This window comes from Vipera ursinii (genome assembly GCF_947247035.1).
Source record: "Vipera ursinii genome assembly, chromosome: Z".
Taxonomy (NCBI): domain Eukaryota; kingdom Metazoa; phylum Chordata; class Lepidosauria; order Squamata; family Viperidae; genus Vipera; species Vipera ursinii.
Genome location: NC_139517.1, coordinates 72,574,745 through 72,594,472, shown reverse-complemented (window position 1 = coordinate 72,594,472; position 19,728 = coordinate 72,574,745). Strand labels below are relative to the sequence as shown.

Here is a 19,728-nt window from a genome sequence, read left to right as displayed (position 1 = left end):
GTGATGATTTGATAAAAAATTTTTATGTTTACAGGAAATAATCACTTCCTCTCCTAAGTATTACAAGTGGACACAGTATCTTTTTATTAAGCTTTATGAAGCTGGTTTAGTTTATCAGAATGAAGTAAGTTTTAATATTGCTTTCAAACTGATATTGTAGATTACCTTTTCAAACTTGAGTACTTATTGCTTGTAAGACAGGTACGTAGCTCAAAAGATAAAAACTTCATTCAGTAAATCCATAAAGGAAAGGAGAAAGATGATTTGCTTTGTATTTAAACATTTCTTCCAGTGTTTTTGTCTTCATTATGATAAATGATACAAAGAAATGAAGCATTACAATTAATAACACATCAGCAAAAATAACACAACCATAACATTAAAGAATCACAGGAGCTAGATTTTTTTTTAAAAAAAATAATACTTGCATCAGAACAAATAAATTTGTGTGCCAGGCAAACTTCTTTGAAGGCAATTTTCTAACATGGGACATCATAGTCAAGAAGGTTTTTCTGTCCATCTGAGAAGGTCCCACTTCAGAAAGAAAATGCTGCAGCCAGAGGAAGGTTTTTCAAAAATGTAAGCTAGATTCACATATTACACTCAAACAATGTTTCTTTTAACCAGTGCTTTTTTTGTAAAAGAAAAAGGTGCCGGAACTCACACATGTCATACAACCCGCCTTGCCTACCCTACAAGGTTCCATCCCAAAAAGGTGCCGGAACTCTGTTCTGAGCGTTCTGTGAGGAAAAAAAAGCCCTGCTTTTAACGATGGTTTATTGGATAGGATATAGTGGCCCAATTCAGAAAAATAAAAATATGTCTTAAATATAACCATGGTATAATCACAAATGGATTCACTGGCTTAGCATTTTACTTTGCAGGTATATTTTGATGTAAATGATCTTTCAGGCATTTTGGTTCCAACCTCGATAGAATGTTTGATTAAACATTAACTCCTTGCATTGGCGTGGAGGTGATTAGAGAATAAGTAAAATGTGATTTTAGTATAGATAGAAGAATAAAAGATAGTTTGAGTATAAGAGATAACTGGTTCTGGAAAAAAAGCTTTGGAAAATTGGTATGTGCTTCAGTGTTCAGGTAGTACAAATATTTGTGCCAATCTCCTACTTGAAAAATTGCCCAAGTTATGGGCTGGCTCATGCGAGTATTTCTTCTCTCTGATTTTCGGCATCACTTAGGCAATGGTGAATTGGGACCCAGTGGATCAGACTGTCCTTGCTAATGAACAAGTTGATGAAAATGGCTGTTCATGGCGTTCAGGAGCAAAGGTGGAAAAAAAATACCTTAAACAGTGGTTCATTAAGACAACTGCTTATGCAAAGGTATGAGTATAAAGGTTTTTGAGAGGGGAGTTAGTCCCCAAAAATTCTAAATCATAAGCAAACCTGAAGGTCTTTGTATCAGTAGAAATCAGTATCAGTTCATCTGTATAGAATTACTGTATATCTTTTCTCCTCTCTCCTGTGGTGCCTTTATAACTGCTTACAAAAATGGATAGAGTTGCATTAATGTAATGTTCTTAGGGCAGTTTGCTTCTCTAATAATGTCTTTTATTGCGAACAAATGTGTTAAAATGATAGGTCATGCTAACCTAATAAAATTTGTCCTTTTATGGCAGTTTCTTTATATTCAGTAACAAATGAAACACATTCTGTGTGACAAAGATAAATTGAATGTCTTAAATCCTGATTTATCTCCACTAAGAGAATATGCCTTTGCCCAATTTTGGGGATTCAGCCTTCCTTGCATACCAGTATTTAAATGAAGTAACTTCCCACAGAGAGAGAGAGACAGAGAGAGATCATATTATTTGCTGAAGATCTACTGTATAGACAAAAATAGTTGGATATGATATTAGAACTATTTTTGAGAACTAGGGAATATTTGGTATTCTTTTATGGCAAATTGGAAAGCTTCCTTAACTTCAACCTGAGATTTATTTTTTAAAAAACTAATCTGTGTGCTTTAAACATTTGTAATGAAAGAATGTGTCCCTTATCATTAATATTTGACAGATCCATTTGATTTCTTTCATATATCTTCAATGCTTTCTGCAATGGATTCAGTAATGTAAGACAAGCTTAATCAACAAAACAGCAGTGGGCTAAATGTGTGCTCTCCCCCCCCCCAACTTCTGTAGAGTAATGAGCATAATATTATGAGATTCAAATATAAATAAAAGTCTAGATGAAGTTCAGGCATGTGCTTTCTAGTGGTGATGAAATCTTTATGTCTTGTTCATCTCTAAATGGAGATACCAATTATTGGACCCAACCACCAAGTAAGACCTATAATTTGGTTTATTATTTTTTAGCAATTTAAAACAGCTTCTAAAACTATTTTCAGGTATGGCATGGTATGGTGTATGTAATAATAATAATAATAATAATAATAATAATAATAATAATAATAATAATAATAATAATAATAATAATAATAATAAATGTAATATAATATAATTAATATAATATAATTATAATTATAATATATAATATAACATAATAAAATGTAATATAATATAATAATATTATAATATAATATAATAAATATAATAACATAATATAATATAATATAATATAATATAATATCTGTCTAGTTACTCTGTATTTTGTTTTCATCTATTAAACATATTCCTTGCCTGATACTGGAAATACAGTTGAGACACTAGTTGAAGTGTATGTTCTCAAAAATGCCGGGAAATCTATTTCTCTTTTTTCTTAATAGAAATCTAAACACCATCTATTTTTCATGATTTATCAACTCACTATATACTGTACAATTCACACATTCCAAGAGACTTTAGCTAAATGCAGACTCCATGTTTGACAATATTTTTTCTCCATTACTTCCCCCCTTTAAAAATATTATTCAGCATTTTATCTAATGAAAAGTTTTTGCTATTTTGTGATCTTAACTGCCTATTAAATACATTTGTTGCCCCAATATGAATTCTGTAATGAATTTATAGGTACAAACCCATCTTCCCCCTCCTTCTTCTGTCAGAGACCTTTCCTTTGATTTGCTATTCAGAGCTTCCATTTGGTGAATCAGCTGGGAGGTTATATTACAAAGATAAGAAAAAAATGCTCGTTTATCAGTGGCTTATTTTTTTTGTAAAAAAGTTCATATTATTTTGATAAACTTTTCAATACTTATGGCTTATTAGTAGTTTTCAATAAGTTGGAAGAATTATTTTTAATTCTTATTTTTAATAAGTCACATGTTGGTTTTGATGTTCAATAGAGGATAATTTCACTATGTAAATCATTTTTGAAGGGGGAAAATGAAAGAGAGTGAGAAAAAATGAAATCTTCTGGATAATAATCATTTTTCTTTGCAACATCTCAGATCAGTTTTCAATCTAGGTCATTACTTTGCTTGAAACATCCACCTTATAATTCCCTTGTCTCACTGTCTCCTAGCAACTGGTACTGTTGACTGCCACTTTCCAACCATGTCAAGATTCCTTCCTGTAGTGCTAGAATTATGCCTTATAATAGATAGTTTGAAAAAGAGTAAAAGAAGTTCTTCCTTCTCCTGTCACTTTTTACATTCAAAAATAGATATGGATTAGTGTTTAATGGCTGTTTTATTTTCATTATCTGTTTAATATCAAAATGCCTGACAGAAATGAAAAACTGGTTAAAATTGTCCCCGTTTCGATACATGAAGGTATATAGACTTGTTTAGTACACTTACTTTATGAAATTAGTGTTGTTTCCTTTTATGTTTATTTACAATTTTTATTTTCAAATATACCAGTGAAATTTTTCATCCTTCATATCCCACATTGGATACCCTATACTTTAGTTCCAGTCTAAAAGTAATTAGTTTAGATTTTTCTTTAATTTGTAAAACAGGACCACCTTATTTTATGTGGCTAAATTCAAGCTTGGTGTTTTGGATTTTTTACTTGCATCTTCTTAACCATCTGAACCAAATTATCTTCCTTTATTGTGAGATAAATTGTAAATTTACTATCTACCTGGAAGCTGAATTCAGTCTGTTTTCTTTAATCTAAAGTTTAAGCTCTTTTTAAAAAAGGATCATGTAGCTCTTTCAGAAGTCTTTTGGTTTTATTTTTCCTGCTCATATAATTTTCATGTAATTTTCATTTAATTAAGTGCAGATGTAACAATCCAACAAATGATGGTCAATTGGCCCAGGTACAAGTCATGTACCCATACAGTACTTACCTGCCTTGCTTCATTTTCCTTCTTTTATTGCTCACTGTATTCATTAAGACTCTCTTTCTCTTAAAGCCTCAGTTTCTTGTAACATCCAAATCAGAAAACTGATTTAATGATTCCCACCCATCAAATCTTTATTAGGTAATAGACCATCAAAAGGAAGGTGGGACACAGTCATTATTTACCCATCAGGGTAGATATCGTGATTATGCTTCCAGACTTTCTCAGTATTAGTTGGAACTTTTTAATTCACATTGTGAATTTTAAAATCAAATTAAGCTATTGAAAACTAGCTAAAGAAAGATATGATAATGGAGGAAGGACAAAGCAGGGAAGAAGACACAGTGAACACATAGTTTGTAGTCAATAAACTGATTGGGCATAAATTTTGCTAAATATAAACTAGTTCTTTTTGGTGGAATACATTATCACATTTTTTTCGTAAATAGTTAAAATATTCTTTACTATAAAGGAGATCAGGTGAAATTTGATCAAATCCTTGAAGTAGAGATATGTACTTTTAACTAAGAATTTTTTTAAAGTAGCTACCTGTTTTAGCTATTTGAGATTATAGCAAGGATTATAAAGACAAGCTTGTTTGCAAGGATTCAGTTGTGCCTGTTATTGATTGCCTTTTTTGTTTCCTCTATTTAGCTGCTTTTAGCATGATTGTCAACTCCACTAAGAAGCAGGCTTTGTCCTTAGGAGTCACATTTAGTTCCATTGATGGTTCTTCCTCTACCTGCCCTCATTCTTCTAAAGATATTCATAATTCCCAATGGTGCATATTTTGGCATATACAGATATAGCAACAACCAGATATGCCAGGTCTATAATGCCAGCTGTATTGATGTATGAATAGTCCCAACGTATGACTATAATGGAGCCTGCCCATTACAGTTGAAAATGGTGAAGACTTCACTTAATGAAGCCCACCCCTGCTCTCATGAAGCTTTAAAGAAATATGCAGGTGGTTAAACTGTACATTGGACTGGTTCAGTGGTGGTGGGAAGTTTTCGGAGGCCTAGCATAGAACAGGTCTACCTGCCCTGGGCCTCCTAAGGCCTGCCCCATTCCCTGAGGCATTCCCCCCATTGCCTTAGCCTCCTTCACTAAGCCACACAAGGTATCCTAAAACCAGACAGCAAAATTACTGACACAGGGTAGAAGAGGGGAAAAAACCTATAAACTATATCAGCCTGCTGTGGGCTAATAGCTGCTGCTGCAGCTTTAGGCTCCCTTATGTGGCTGGGTTGAGAACATGGGAATAGCTGATGGAATAGGTAGAGGGGGGGAATCGATTAAACACTGAAGTTTTGAAGTATTACGTAAATACAGTCTTAATTGATATAATTTACCTCTGTCCATTTCCAATTTTGTATGAGTTGTGTCTAATTGTATATGCCTACTGCTTTTTTTCCACGAATTATTTCCTCTTGGATCTATTTATAATATTAATGAAAAAGCACCATAGAATATAGCATTATATTTATAGATTGATTTAATTTAAGAAGAGGCACAATGGCTCAACAGTTAAAGATGGTGAAATTGTGCTGGAAAGCTGACGGCCAGGGTTTAAGATCCGATCACCACGCAACTGAGTGAGTTCCTATTACTTGTCCCAACTGCTGCCAACCTAGCAGTTCAAAAACATGCAAATGCAAGTAGATAAATAGTGGGAAGGTGATAGCATTCCATGCACCTTAGTATAGTCATCCTGGAAGTGTCTTGAGACAACTCTGGCTCCTTTGGCTAAGAAATGGAGATAAGCACGACTCTTTAGAATCAGAAACAACTGGACAGGGGAAACCTTTACTGATACCTTTATATAAATTTAAAATAATATGTTTTATATTATTCTACATATATTTCTGAAAAATGAATGTTGTCCTATTTGAATTTTGCACCATGGCTATCAGTCATAAAATATTTAGCAGAATAATATTTAGAAAGGTACATCTAAATCTGCATGTTGCAAACTAATTGTGTCCCATTAGTCTATTGAAATAGCATTTTAAAATATTGTGGATGCGTTAAATAAATGTCATCTTCACCCTCAAAATTGTCAGCTTAAATGTTCTGATTTTAACACATCATTTTCATGTACATTTCTGGTATTTATTAAAGTTCTTTCTGTCTTTACTCAGATGATTTTGATTGCTGTAACATCCGTTGTTCTTGCTTTTGAAGCCGAATAATAACTTGTTATTTTCTTCATTTTCTTTATATTATATGAGTGTTTCTAGATAGGTTCTTAATATATGCTGAGAACCTTTGAACATACTCTTATTTATTCTTTTGATAAATTTCTTTATAACAGAAGCCTGGCTTCTGTTTTTTACTGGAATTCTATTTAATAATTTTGTGTTGGTTTAGTAGACTTATGTAAACTAAAATACACATACTGTGTTTTTCCAAAAATAAGACCAACCCCCAAAACAAGCCCTAGCCTTATTTTTACGGGTGAGCCTATTATAAGCCCTACCCCCAAAATAAGATGGGGGATGGGTGTGGCCAGCAAAAGAGGCGGCGAGCACATGGGGGCCAACTGTGTCCAGCAGTAGCTGCAGCCCACCAGCCCCTTGGCACAGTTCAGGTAAGTCTAAGCGCAGAGGCAGAGATGTGGGGAAAGCAGGCGCTCCAGACGTGCTGTGTGGCCGCCTGGCTCACGGGAGGCTTGCTTGGCAGTGCAGGCAGAGGGACGGGGGAGGCAGGCGATCCCGGCGCAGCCGCGGGCAAGTCAAAAGACAGTGGAATGGAGTGTTTGGTGCACCGGGATCACCTTCCTTCCTCCTTTGATTCTACCTTCACCTGCTGCCGATGCCACTGTGCAAGCCTCCCATGAGCCAGGTGGCTGCGGAGCACATCCAGATTGCCTGCCTCCCCCCATGCCTCTGCCTCTCCATCAGGGTGAAAAGTGTGTCTGCCCTGGGAAGCACTGTAAGCCGTTGCGGCTGTGGGCAAGCAGATGGAGAGAACGGGTGGACAGCCACAAAATAAGACATTTCCCCCCCCAAAGAGAACCTTAAAAGCGCCCAATGTGCAATTAAGAAAGCTGATGTCTCAGGTGCCAATTTGGTTCTATTATTATTAATTGATATGTTGCTATTGAATTTCCTGAGATGTTTTAGACTGGTAGAGTATGCCATTTGGATTGTTTTGGATCACAATTCCTGCAGCTTTCTTACAACTACATATCTATAGCAAAACTCAGCATTGTATTTTCTTGTTGTATTAATATTTCTGTTCTGCGCTTGTCTGACATGAGGATTTAGCACTTCCATCTTTAGCTTGACAATAGATAAAATTAAGACTCTCCAAGAGGGAAACATAAAGCAAATACTTCACATTATTCTAATGCTTATAATAATCCTACTATATGTAATTTTGAGCTTGATTTTCAAGGTCCCGGAAGCTGCTTATTACTAAAAAAGCTAAAATTCTCTGAATTTTATTACAAATGTATTGCAAGGAGAAAACGGATTAGGTTATAGTAGTCTTGAAAAGAAGATACGTTGACTTTAGGATCCTATTTATCATTAGGATGGGGATTCCTTGATCTTCTTGCTAACTATCCATTAATAAAGCAGAGAGATGACCATCATCTTCCTGATAAAGGGGGAATGTGCAGATAACTTTTTTCCAAGCTCTGGGAACTCTTTTACACTATTGAAATTAATGCTAAACCTAAGTAGTCTTTTATATACCATAGAAACTATTAAAATTAAAGGAAAACACTATCTCTGTACTATCTTTAGAACCAATTGCAGATGCCAACTGGCTGTGTATTTTTCATTGCGTACTGTTTTAAATATGTAGAGGCCATACACAATTTGTTCTGTGCATGTTTAATGTCAAAGATTTAAAATGTCTTCTTCCTGTTGTTGCAGGACCTGCTTGATGGCTTGTCAGATCTCCCCAAATGGTATGGAATAAAGGAAATGCAAGCTAATTGGCTTGGAGATTGCACTGGATGCTATTTTGAGTTTATGCTGAAAGTAAGTTGTTCCTTGGAAATCACTGAGAGAAGTATATATTACAAATGGTTGAAAGCTATTAGAAGTTATCTGTGAAATATGGGTAGAGTCCTTTGAAACTGGTTTGTATGAAGAGTAATTGAAATGCCCACTGGTGTGCTTTCTGAGAGCAGAAAGTAAATGAATTCTGATGATGGAGAAGGCTATAGTTGCATTTAAGAGCAAAGGGGAACTTTCAATAGGTAGCCCTTATTAGATATGGCTCGTAAAATATAAAAGTACGTATGGCCACCTTAATAAAAACCTATTAATAAGAAAATGCACAGGTAAAAGCCTTTTTAGGCAAGGAAGAAATTATGTGAAAGCCCCAGAAAAAAGCTCTCAAGATAATGTGAGTAATTTCATTCATTGAAATGAATAAACAAGACACTCTTCTTTTCTCTGTTTAATTTCTAAGAGGTGAACACAAGCCAAGTTTCACAAAGTAATTAACTACAGTTCATTTATGATTTTAGCTAATGATTACAAACTATAATTGGCCAGCTTGATTAGGTACAGAAATTCGATCAAACCATCGTCAAAATAAACAAAGTAGAGTTTAGCACTATATCCAAATCAAACCAGGGTATGATATTTTCAGATGCAAAATATGGTCCTCAGAACACAACTGGTATGTCTTCAGTCTTTCAGATATACCTGCAAAGAAATGATGTTTTGAATAAACTGTGATAATCCTACCTCCTTGTTTGATAGATTAATAATAAATCAACAGGAGAAACAGTAGCAGCATATGCCTCAGCACCTGAAGCTATATATGGTTCATCCCATTTGTATATCTTACCTAATCATCGATTGTTACACGGAAATAGCCATCTGAAAGAAATCTTCCAGAGGGAATTTATTCAAGGAAAAGGTGATTTTTTCTCTCTCTCCCTATTCTATTTACTGTCCATTTTAATATTGCATGATTTGATCAATCAGAATTGGTCAGTTCACACATACCATATTTCATGATGAGAAGGCACACCTGCAAAAAAATAGATACATATATAATCTGAATTATAATGGTTCTCTTTCAAAATTATCACAACACATATTCAAAGCAAATAGTACAATTCATAACATGAATTATGGTTATCAATCAAGGTGATCACTATAACTACTGTATATAGCTAATTTTCCCCTGAAATGTTTGCTTTTGCTCCTATTAATTAGAATATAACATTTTATTGCATTAGTCAAGAGTAAAAGAGAGAAATGGTCCCTTTTAAAAGAACAAACTAGTAAGCAAAACAGCTGAAACATAAATACTCATATGTAAACAATATATGGATTTTTAAGGAAAAATCTTTTAAAAGTTTAAAGAACAAAAATCTCTTAGAATAATAATAAAAATTTAAAAAGATCTCTTTGCCTATTAATTTCCATTGTGATGTTATTCATAAAGCCTTGGAGAATAATAATTCGGGAGGGGGGAATTAACTGAAGAGGAAAAAAGTGGGAAACAGCTTTGGTATTCTTTAAAATCTAATCAAGTTGAAAAATGTTGATCTCACTTCAAACAAATAACATTTGATCTTCAAAGATGGCTTTATGCATAGTTAATAGCAAAACATAACATTAAACCTTCCTCTTTTTTTAACTTTATGCATACACAAATGTATGCATAAAAAGAAAGACAACCCAAACCAGTAAAAACACAAAGATGGAAAAACCTACCTTATATTTTATACTCATCAACAGTCCCTGGTTTAGAAATTAAGAAGTTGGAAAACCAACAGCCCAGGTTCGAAACCTGACCACCTTGCGAGGGGATAAGCTCCCGTCCTCACCTCATGTCCTGCTAACCCAACAGTTCAAAAGCAGCTGTTAGCCTGGGTTTGAGACCCGAGCACCACGCAACTGGGTAAGTTCCCATTACTTGCCCCAGCTCCTTCTAAACTAGCAGTTTGAAAGCATGCAAATACAAGTAGATAAATAGATACCACTTCAGTGGAAAGGTAACAGCATTCCATGCACCTTAGCATATAGTCCATATGACCTCGGAAATGTCTTCAGACAGCCCTGGCTCAATGTCCTTGAAACAGAGATGAGCACCACTCCCTATAGTCATTGCTGATTATAAAGGGACTCCTTTACATTTTTTAATAATATGAACAGTACAAATTTTATTTCAAATGTTACAAAATCTTTTTCATAAAATACATATTACAGCATCCTTTGATTAGTAGATAATATTTTTTGAAACAGATCACACATGCCTGACGATCATTCCTTAGCGTCTGGTTTTCTAAATATAATTCTTTATCCCTTCCCCCCATTCCTGATAAACAGTTATATCCCTAAGCTTTTGCATAAAATTCAACATTACATTAACATCTTTAATATTTAAGACAAATGTTTACAGTATATACCTTAATAAGGTGTCTCAAAAAATACCAAAAGATCATATAACAATTTTCTTATATATTCAAGCACAGAAAATTGGTATCTATTCTTTCAGATTCATTTTTTGGGAACCTTATACACTCTACATTTTTTGATGAATCAACCATAATCTCAGATTTATAGATACCATTTTAATATTTTTAAGAACACGAATCTATTCATGCTACTTTATCAGAGATTCCAATTCTTTATCTCAGAAATGTCCACTTTAAAAATATTGTTGAAGTTTTGATAGAGATATGTTAAAGGTTTTAATTCTCATGGATTCTTTCAAGTAAGAAATTAATTAAAGTTCCTTTGCAGTGGCCAGAGTGTGTAATACATATTAGTCTTTAGAACACTGTTGAGAATTGGGAAACCAAATTCAATCTGAAGTTAAAAAAGAAACATAATTTTACAATTGTTCAGTTATTACTAAGAACATTTATTTAGTTCTGGATCAGCTGCCAGCTTGATTGGGTTACCATAAGGATTTTTGTACAGTTTTTATAGCATTTTTTTAATTCAGAGGCTTCTTTGTGTGCTTTGGTTAATTGGAATATTTTAGTCTGTATTTTAGGCTAGCAATGAGTCCAAAGTGTTGATTTCCGTAGGTTTAATCCCTTTAAACAAATGTAATTAGTTTTACACCCTTATCGTGAGTCTGTCAAAGGCTTTTAGAAAGTTTTCTTTAAAGGTAAACAGGCTTAATTTAAGGCTAAAGCTTTTCGCAATTGCTGGAGCCTTTCAGTCTTGAATTGCAACATTGTGACACATGACACATTGCAGCTTAAAAGAAAAAAAAACAGAGTTTATGTATTTCTTTATTTTGTGAGCCTTTCTTGCTTTGCACTTGATTCCTGTGTCTAAGGGTACAGGGAAGGGATTACCGGGGTGGGTGCATTCTTACTACACTGTGGAAAGAGCTCAAAAGGGAGAGAGGAAGAAAGTCCAACCAGCTAGCTTAGGGGTCTACAAACTTTAAGACCTGTGGACCAACTCCCAGAATTCCTCAACCAGCCATGATGGCTGAGGAATTCAGGGAGTTGAAGTCCACAAGTCTTAAAAGTGCTAAGCTTGAAGACCCCTGAGCTAGCTGGTAATGGTGCATATTAATAAACATGGATAAATTCATCATACATTTGTCAATGCAAAGGCAAAGTGATTCAGCAAAGGAATAGCCACCGAAGAAATTTTTCCCTTTTTTTCCTACAGTTTGTAATATTTTATTAGATTATAGAATAAAATACAAAAGCAAATAGTAGGACACAGTGAGGAGGAAAAAGGTGGGAGAAGGGAAAAAGAACAGACTTCCTCTGTTGCAGTAGAAGGAAGCATTAACATTGAACCTCAACTTTTTTCTTTTCCATAATATTTCTATAACAACAAATGAATCTAATCAGTAAAACCCAAAGTCCCTCCCCCTTTTTCTTTTCTTTCTTTTTTTTTAGTCATCACGTTTTTGACACCTTGCTAAGCACTGGTGGTACTCAAATATTGTCATGTCCTAAAAGTGGTACATACAGGGACGCGGTGGCTCAGTGGGTTAGGACGCTGAGCTTGTCGATCAGAAGGTCGGCAGTTTGGCGGGTCGAATCCCGAGTGCCTCGTAGCAGAGTGAGCGCCTGTTACTTGTCCCAGCTTCTGCCAACCTAGCAGTTTGAAAGCACGTAAAAATGCAAGTAGAAAAATAGGGACCGCTACGGTGGGAAGGTAACAGCGTTCTGTGCGCCTTTGGCGTCTAGTCATGCCGGCCACATGACCACGGAGACGTCCTCGGACAAGCGCTGGCTCTTCGGCTTTGAAACGGAGATGAACACCGACCCCTAGAGTCAGAAACGACTAGCACGCGTGTGCGGGGGAACCTTTACCTTTTTAAAAGTGGTACAATCTGTGAAAAGGTTGAAAAGCCCTGATCTAGGTCATAGTTGTCTCAAAGGTGCTTTTTCAAAAGGCAACTGGACTGATTTTTCCTAATGAATGACTGATGAAGCTTCTTGGATGAGAAATGAAACACATTTTATTCTTTCTCAAGGAAAAACCTTTGAGACAGTCTGTAAATTATTTGCCACACTGCATGATGCATTTTACATATATGGAATGGTTCTTAAATTTAGATAAATTTCTATTATTACTGTTAGCTTGCCATTGCTATCTGTTTTGCAAGTTTCCAAGAATTCCTTATCAGATATTGTCAGAAATGTTTCCTTTTTCCATTAGTGAGCATAATTTATTCTTGCTCCTGTAAACATATATCTCATTAAATTATTATATTTAATATTTTTCTGAAATTATTCCTAATAAAAAAGTTCTTTCATTTTAACTTTAATATTTCTGCATTATGTGCTGGATGTATTTCTGGTATTTTTGTATTTTTTTACATGTCCACCACATGTGGTAAGAAGTTTCTTCTACTTCCTGACATCTGCAATACCTATATCTATTATTGTATGATTTATCTATCTTAGATATTATTGATGGAGTAATATACCATGTAAAATAATGCTTCAATACCTACAAACTACATTTTACAGACTCTCTTACCTCAGTGACTGCTATGAATTTACTCACCAATCAGGAAATTCCTGTAGTCATCTCAGCAAAATCAGAGTTTGAAGGCTGCCTTGATTTTAAAATAGGTTAGTAAAACAGACCATCACTGTTATTTTTATTTCAGTTTAATTTACATTAAAATTATCTATCTTTGACTACAAGAGCACCACTTGAAAAAGAAGTAAAGATCTACTTAACATAGTTATCATTATAGTTAGTACATTTAGATTTTTAAGACATCCAGGAGATCATTAGTTTTAGTCCTGCCTTAGGCATGAAGGTCAGCTGGATAACTTTGGGCCAGTCACTCTTTGTAAGCACAATCCATTTCATGGAGTTGGGTTATTGTAGAAAAAATACAAAAGAAGGAGTATTAGGTATATTTGCTACTTGGAATGTACAGTATAGATAAAAACAAGACAAATAATTTCATATAATATATATTGATTTGATTCTTGTATAGTTACCGTATGTTTATATGTAACTTTTATACATACACAAAAATCTTAGTTTAAAGAAGGTGAAGGCACTTTGAATTTGAAGACTGCAGGCTTAAAGAAATAGAATGATTTCAGAAGAATAGAAGTAGTCACCAGAGCATATAATTACTATTGTTAGATAAACTCTTAATAGGAAAGCTACTTTTGTATACTCACACAAAAGTGGAAATCATGTTGAAAGCTTGTTTTAAATAAAACTTTCTTTCCAGGAATCCCTTGCATTAGTCCAGATGATGCTGAAGTTGCTAAAAAATTGGGCCTTGCTTTTGCTGAAGTAATTGAAACACTTCCAGATGGCTCAGAGAAACTGATAAACTCTGGAGAGGTTGGTATTTTAGTGTGAGTTTCTGCTTTATCTCCCCATTCTTCCATGCTGCCTGCAAATAATTTGAGCATAGTATTCCTCTCCATATTGTTGTTGTTGTTGTTAGTTGCGAAGTCGTGCCCGACTCATCGCGACCCTATGGACAACATTCCTCCAGGCCTTCCTGTCCTCTACCATCTTCTGGAGTCCATTTAAGCTCACGCCTACTGCTTCAGTGACTCCATCCAGCCACCTCATTCTCTGTCGTCCCCTTCTTCTATTGCCCTCAATCTTTCCCAGCATTAGGCTCTTCTCCAGTGAGTCCTTCCTTCTCATTAGGTGGCCAAAGTATTTGAGTTTCAACTTCAGGATCTGGCCTTCTAAAGAGCAGTCAGGGTTGATCTCCTCTAGGACTGACCGGTTTGATCGCCTTGCAGTCCAAGGGACTCGCAGGAGTCTTCTCCAGCGCCATAGTTCAAAGGCCTCAATTCTTTGGTGCTCAGCCTTTTTTATGGTCCAGCTTTCACTGCCATACATTGCAACTGGGAAGACCATAGCCTTGACTATATGCACTTTTGTTGACAGGGTGATGTCTCTGCTTTTTAGTGTGCTGTCTAGATTTGCCATTGCTTTCCTCCCGAGGAGCAAGCGTCTTTTAATTTCTTGGCTACAGTCCCCATCTGCAGTGATCTTGGAGCCCAGGAAAATAAAATCTGTCACTACCTCCATTTCTTCCCCATCTATTTGCCAGGAATTGAGAGGGCCGGATGCCATGATCTTGGTTTTCTTAATGTTAAGTTTCAACCCAAGTTTTGCACTCTCCTTCTTCACCCGCAACAAGAGGCTCTTTAGTTCTTCTTCACTTTCTGCTATTAGAGTGGTATCATCTGCATATCTTAGGTTGTTGATATTTCTTCCGGCAATATTAATTCCAACTTTTGATTCCTCTAACCCTGCCTTTCTCATGATGTGCTCTGCATATAAGTTAAATAGGCTAGGCGACAGTATACAGCCTTGCCGGACTCCTTTCCCAATTTTGAACCAATCAGTGGTTCCGTGTCCAGTTCTCACTGTTGCTTCTTGGCCCACATATAGGTTTCTCAAGAGACAAATAAGATGGTCTGGTACACCCATCTCTTTAAGAACTTGCCACAGTTTGTTATGATCCACACAATCAAAGGCTTTAGTATAGTCAACTCCATATTGTACTGTACTGTAATATATCAGGCATTTTTTTAAAACTTGCAGAATACAATAATAAATGAAACTAATTTAAAGGCAATCTGTATAGGGTATGTTAAATTATTCAGATTAAATAGCTTCCAAATTATGCAATGTCTTTTTTTTTTTTGTAAAACAGTTTACAGGTATGACTAGAGAAAAGGCATTAAATGCGATCATTCAGCAAACCAAAAATAAAAACATAGGAGGATTCCTAACAAGTAATAAACTAAAAGATTGGCTGATCTCACGTCAGCGTTACTGGGGCACCCCTATTCCAATCATTCATTGTCAGAATTGTGGGACCGTTCCTGTACCTTATGAGGACTTACCTGTGCAATTGCCCAGCATTATTTCCTTCAAGAAAAAAGAAGCCTCACCTTTACTTTCCATTTCACACTGGGTTAATTGTCCATGTCCAAGGTGAGTATGTTTTCTGTATATTTAATATTTTAATGTTTACATTCAGGTTGGTCCTTCATATTATGCACAACCTTTTAGATTTTATGTTGTTTCATTGTGCTGAATATTTAATGGTTTTTTAAAAATATTCTGCCCTGAATTAGAATTAAAAAATCTCATATTATTAAATAGTTCAGCTCAGTTAAAAATAAAATAATGTTTACACATTACATCTTTGAACCATAGTTTGTCTAGGAGGAAATTGTTAACTACTGTACTGTTTTTGCATTTTGGGAGGTTAAGCAGCTGCTAAAAAAACAGAAGAAATCTATTTTTAGAGTTTAAGTAAGATCCATTACTACCTTCTTTTTTATTATTTTAACATTAGAAATTAAGGAACTGCATTCATTTGTTTGCAGCAAGATACTACAGACACAATTTTCTTTTACATTGTCTAAAAATATATATATTTGCTTTATTTACTCTTCAAACATAGAAACTTAAAAGCTATTGCCTTGTGTTCCAAAAGACTGTCTGCATTAGAAAATTTTAATGCATGAATTGCTTTATATTTTTGCAATTAGTCTGAGACCTACTGCTGTTCTGTATAAGGGGCATTTAAATTAGGGATTTTATACAGGCCACATTTAAAATTCTTGTTTGTTTGGTCTATAAGAATATAATTCAGATTCAGAACATTACATATTCATTGAGGAAATTAAATCTGTACTCTATAAGGCAGGGGTGTCAAACTGCCGGCTCACAGGCCGGATGCGTTATCAGGAAACCGCACCGACTCCATTGCCAACAATGGGGAAAAAACTCTGATACGTTGCGCAACGTCACGTGACATCACGAGTTTGACATGTCTGCTTTAAGGGCATGAGGTTGGTGAGTGGAAAAACAGTCCTTGGGAGACTGTTTCTTCATCATGTGCATTATGGAACACTGCTCTCAGCAAAGGTGACATGATGAATTTGTTATTATTAGGCTGCCTTGCCAGAGCTGTAAGTGATCTGAAACCATTCATACTTCAGAACACAGAAGCAGTAAACCTGTCACTTTCTCTTGATAGTTCAAAGAGGTTCTGAATAGATTCCTTCTGGTAATACCTCTGTATTGTAACTCCTCACAGCTCATTCTTTACTCTTGCTATTGCAAGGAGCATTCAAGTTAAAAAGTGAAGTTCAGACACTGGCAATCTTGAGAAATTCTTATTTCTTTAGAGTCATTAGCAGTCTTCCTCTAAAAACAGCTAATTTAAAAATGTTACTGGGAAATTTAGACCATAGTAATTCTCTGTTACAGAAGAGGATTAATCAGTGCTTAACTTGAAAAACACCCTTGCCTCTTATCTAAAATCATACATTCTTTTTTATAATCTTCTTTATTACATTAATTGCCATATGGCAACATCCGAGTACCACCAGTCGCCTAGCAAGGTGTCAAAACCTGGTGAGGTGGGGTGGGGTGTTTGTTTTTTATTCCCCCCCTCTGCTGGGTGATTGCAGCAGGTTTTGGTCACTTCACATGACCCTAGGACAGTGTAACCATCATAAATATGAATCAGTTGCCAAGCATCTGAATGTAAATCACAAGACCCTGGAGATGCTCCAAAATTCCAGCTGATCAGCGCTTCTTCTGGGCTCAGAAGCACCAGGATCAGCACCAAGCTCCAGCTGGAGCCTGGCGCTGATCCTGGAGCTTCCACTCAGCCCTGCAGCTCCAGCCATCTCTTGCTCAGGCTTGTGTAGTGCTGCCACTGGTTCAGCTCATTCCCCTCTCCCCCTACCACTTCTCTAGGATGGTCACGTACCACCTGCTAGGTGCCAATGTACTGCAGGTGGTACCCGTACCACTGGTTGAAAAGCTCTGGTATAGTTAATCCAGTCAGTAAGAAGAGTAAAAACATAATTTTTTTTTCTTTTAATAGTGATCATCTGTTTTTTTTAACCTGCATCGTATTGATCTAGCCATAAGTTCTAAGATTTAGGTGTTGGCATTCTCCTTCTTCCTATTAACAGAATTTTCTCCACAGAGTATGCTGTGATTCAGTATTCAGTGAAGTTCAGCATTAGGGAATTATGTGTTCAGCCCTTGTGAAGTCTGGAATATGAAGGTGTGCATGTGGGAAAAAGAAAGAGAATTATTTGTTCAAGACCAGGAATAAGCTTCCCGAGGCATCTAATTGTTGTGGCTGCAATAACATAATTTTCTTGCTGCTGGCCATGCTAATTGGAAATCATGGAATAATTCAGTGTTGCCTATCCTTTGCAAAAAAAAAAAAAAGGATGGCTCCATATTAATTTAGTAGTACTTATTTCCCGTTAAAAACCCAATGGCAGCTGATGCTTCTTTAATACTAAGATAATTGTGACAAGATGATTAATAGAGACATTGTTTAAGATTATCAAGACAAAATTAATTGATTATTAATGCTTTACATGGCAGTGGTCTCAACAGACAGAGAGAGCAAGCGGTAGAATAAATCCTAAGCCCAGTACAAAGGATTTTTTAAAATGGGAAGTCTATCTTGTCTGGACTATTATAATGTGCTCTGCCTTGGGCTGCTCTTGAAGAGTATCCAAAAGTTTTAGTTGAGTTAGAATTCATCAGCCTGAACACTTTTGCTTAAACTTAGACTTGTGCATGTGTCACCTCTTTTGCGGGAGCTGCATTTGCTGCCAATCTGCTTCCAGGTGCTGGTTACCATCTTTAAAACTTTACATGACTTGGAGCCAGGCTATTTGAAAGACCCTCTTTCATCCTTTATATCCACCCAGCCCATCAGGACGGGAAGGCAGAGTATGTTGCAGATCACATTTGTTAGGGTTGCACATTTGGTGGGTCCACAAGATGCCTTCTCTGTGGAATATCATTCCCCCAGAAGTACAAACAGCTTCCACCCTTGTTGCTTTTCCAAAAAGCCCTGAAGACATGGTTTTATCAATGGGCCTAAGGACCACAAACAGGAGATGCAGCTGATTAAGTGGTTGATCTTATTATGATACTGCTGCCATGTGGGTGCAAGAATGTGGGATCTTAATGATTTTTATGTTACAGATTTTTGTTGTTGTAAGTGTCCAAAATCACCTGTGGAGTGGTTGGGCAGCTATATAAATTTGTTTAATAAATAAAATAAAATAAAATAAAAGGTAATATGGGAATCCATTCTTTTCTTAATCACAATAGGAATATTATTGAATATTTTTGAGTTTCTGATTTCCTCAGTAAGGACCTAAGGATTTTACATCTCATTAGACTGCCATTTGCTTATATTAGCACAATAGATAGTGAAGAGAGAACGGTAGTCCACAGTTTGGATCATATGTATTGTCTCCCGTCTTAAAAAACAGGACCCCCCTTCCCCCCCTCCTATTCCCTTTTATCTTAATAGATCCTTAGAAATATCAATTATAATTTATTATCAGATGTAAGAAGCCTGCAAGGAGAGAAACTGACACAATGGATACGTTTGTTGATTCAGCTTGGTATTATTTAAGGTACACTGATCCTCATAATTCTGAAAGGTAAGTACTTTGGATGTTTTTCATTTTACACTTATATATGGTTCTATAGGCTGGTTAGTCTTTTTATAGCCTAGGAGGAAGGTTCTTCTCTAGCTAAAATTTCTATTACGGTACTTGTCTTCAACTTATGCTAAGCATAGTTAAAAAAAAGATTTCTCTAAGAGAATCTCTTGCGAGTTATTATTGGCTTCACTGCAGATACAGAATATAAAAAGATTAGCCTTTGATTGCTTTAAATGTCATAAGGTACTCTCTTACCTGTTGTGGACCTCTCCCCTCTTGGAAAGATATGTATTGTCAAAACTTTCCAGATTTTCGACAGCTACTTTAGGATAAAAAGTGTTTTGGATACAACTTATTTAAATTCAGAAGAGATAATATTACAAATATATTTAACTTATTTGCAATAAAAATAGAGTTGAATGAGATTTGCAAGCAAGTTATCATCTGCCAAGTTTCACAGAGAGATAGACAGAAAGACAGATATGCTGGAGAAGATATTCAAGGTAATGGATTTCAAAAACATGTTATCTGCGTTTTTGAGAACAGTTCTGATAGAAGCATTCTTTAGTAAATCTTAAGTGGAGTGATAAAAGTTAT

The 19,728-nt window shown here is 35.6% G+C and overlaps 1 protein-coding gene across 1 annotated transcript in view; it reads left to right on the top strand.

The window, feature by feature from the left end:
- The window catches only part of LARS2 (leucyl-tRNA synthetase 2, mitochondrial), an 80,670-nt gene that overhangs the window by 29,945 nt on the left and 30,997 nt on the right, over positions 1-19,728 (top strand). The window contains exons 6-13 of the mRNA XM_083377251.1: positions 35-124; positions 1,203-1,346; positions 8,105-8,212; positions 8,945-9,104; positions 13,153-13,257; positions 13,881-13,996; positions 15,336-15,619; positions 19,030-19,128. Coding sequence (XP_083233377.1) covers positions 35-124; positions 1,203-1,346; positions 8,105-8,212; positions 8,945-9,104; positions 13,153-13,257; positions 13,881-13,996; positions 15,336-15,619; positions 19,030-19,128 — 1,106 coding nt within the window. The remainder of the gene's footprint in view (positions 1-34; positions 125-1,202; positions 1,347-8,104; positions 8,213-8,944; positions 9,105-13,152; positions 13,258-13,880; positions 13,997-15,335; positions 15,620-19,029; positions 19,129-19,728) is intronic.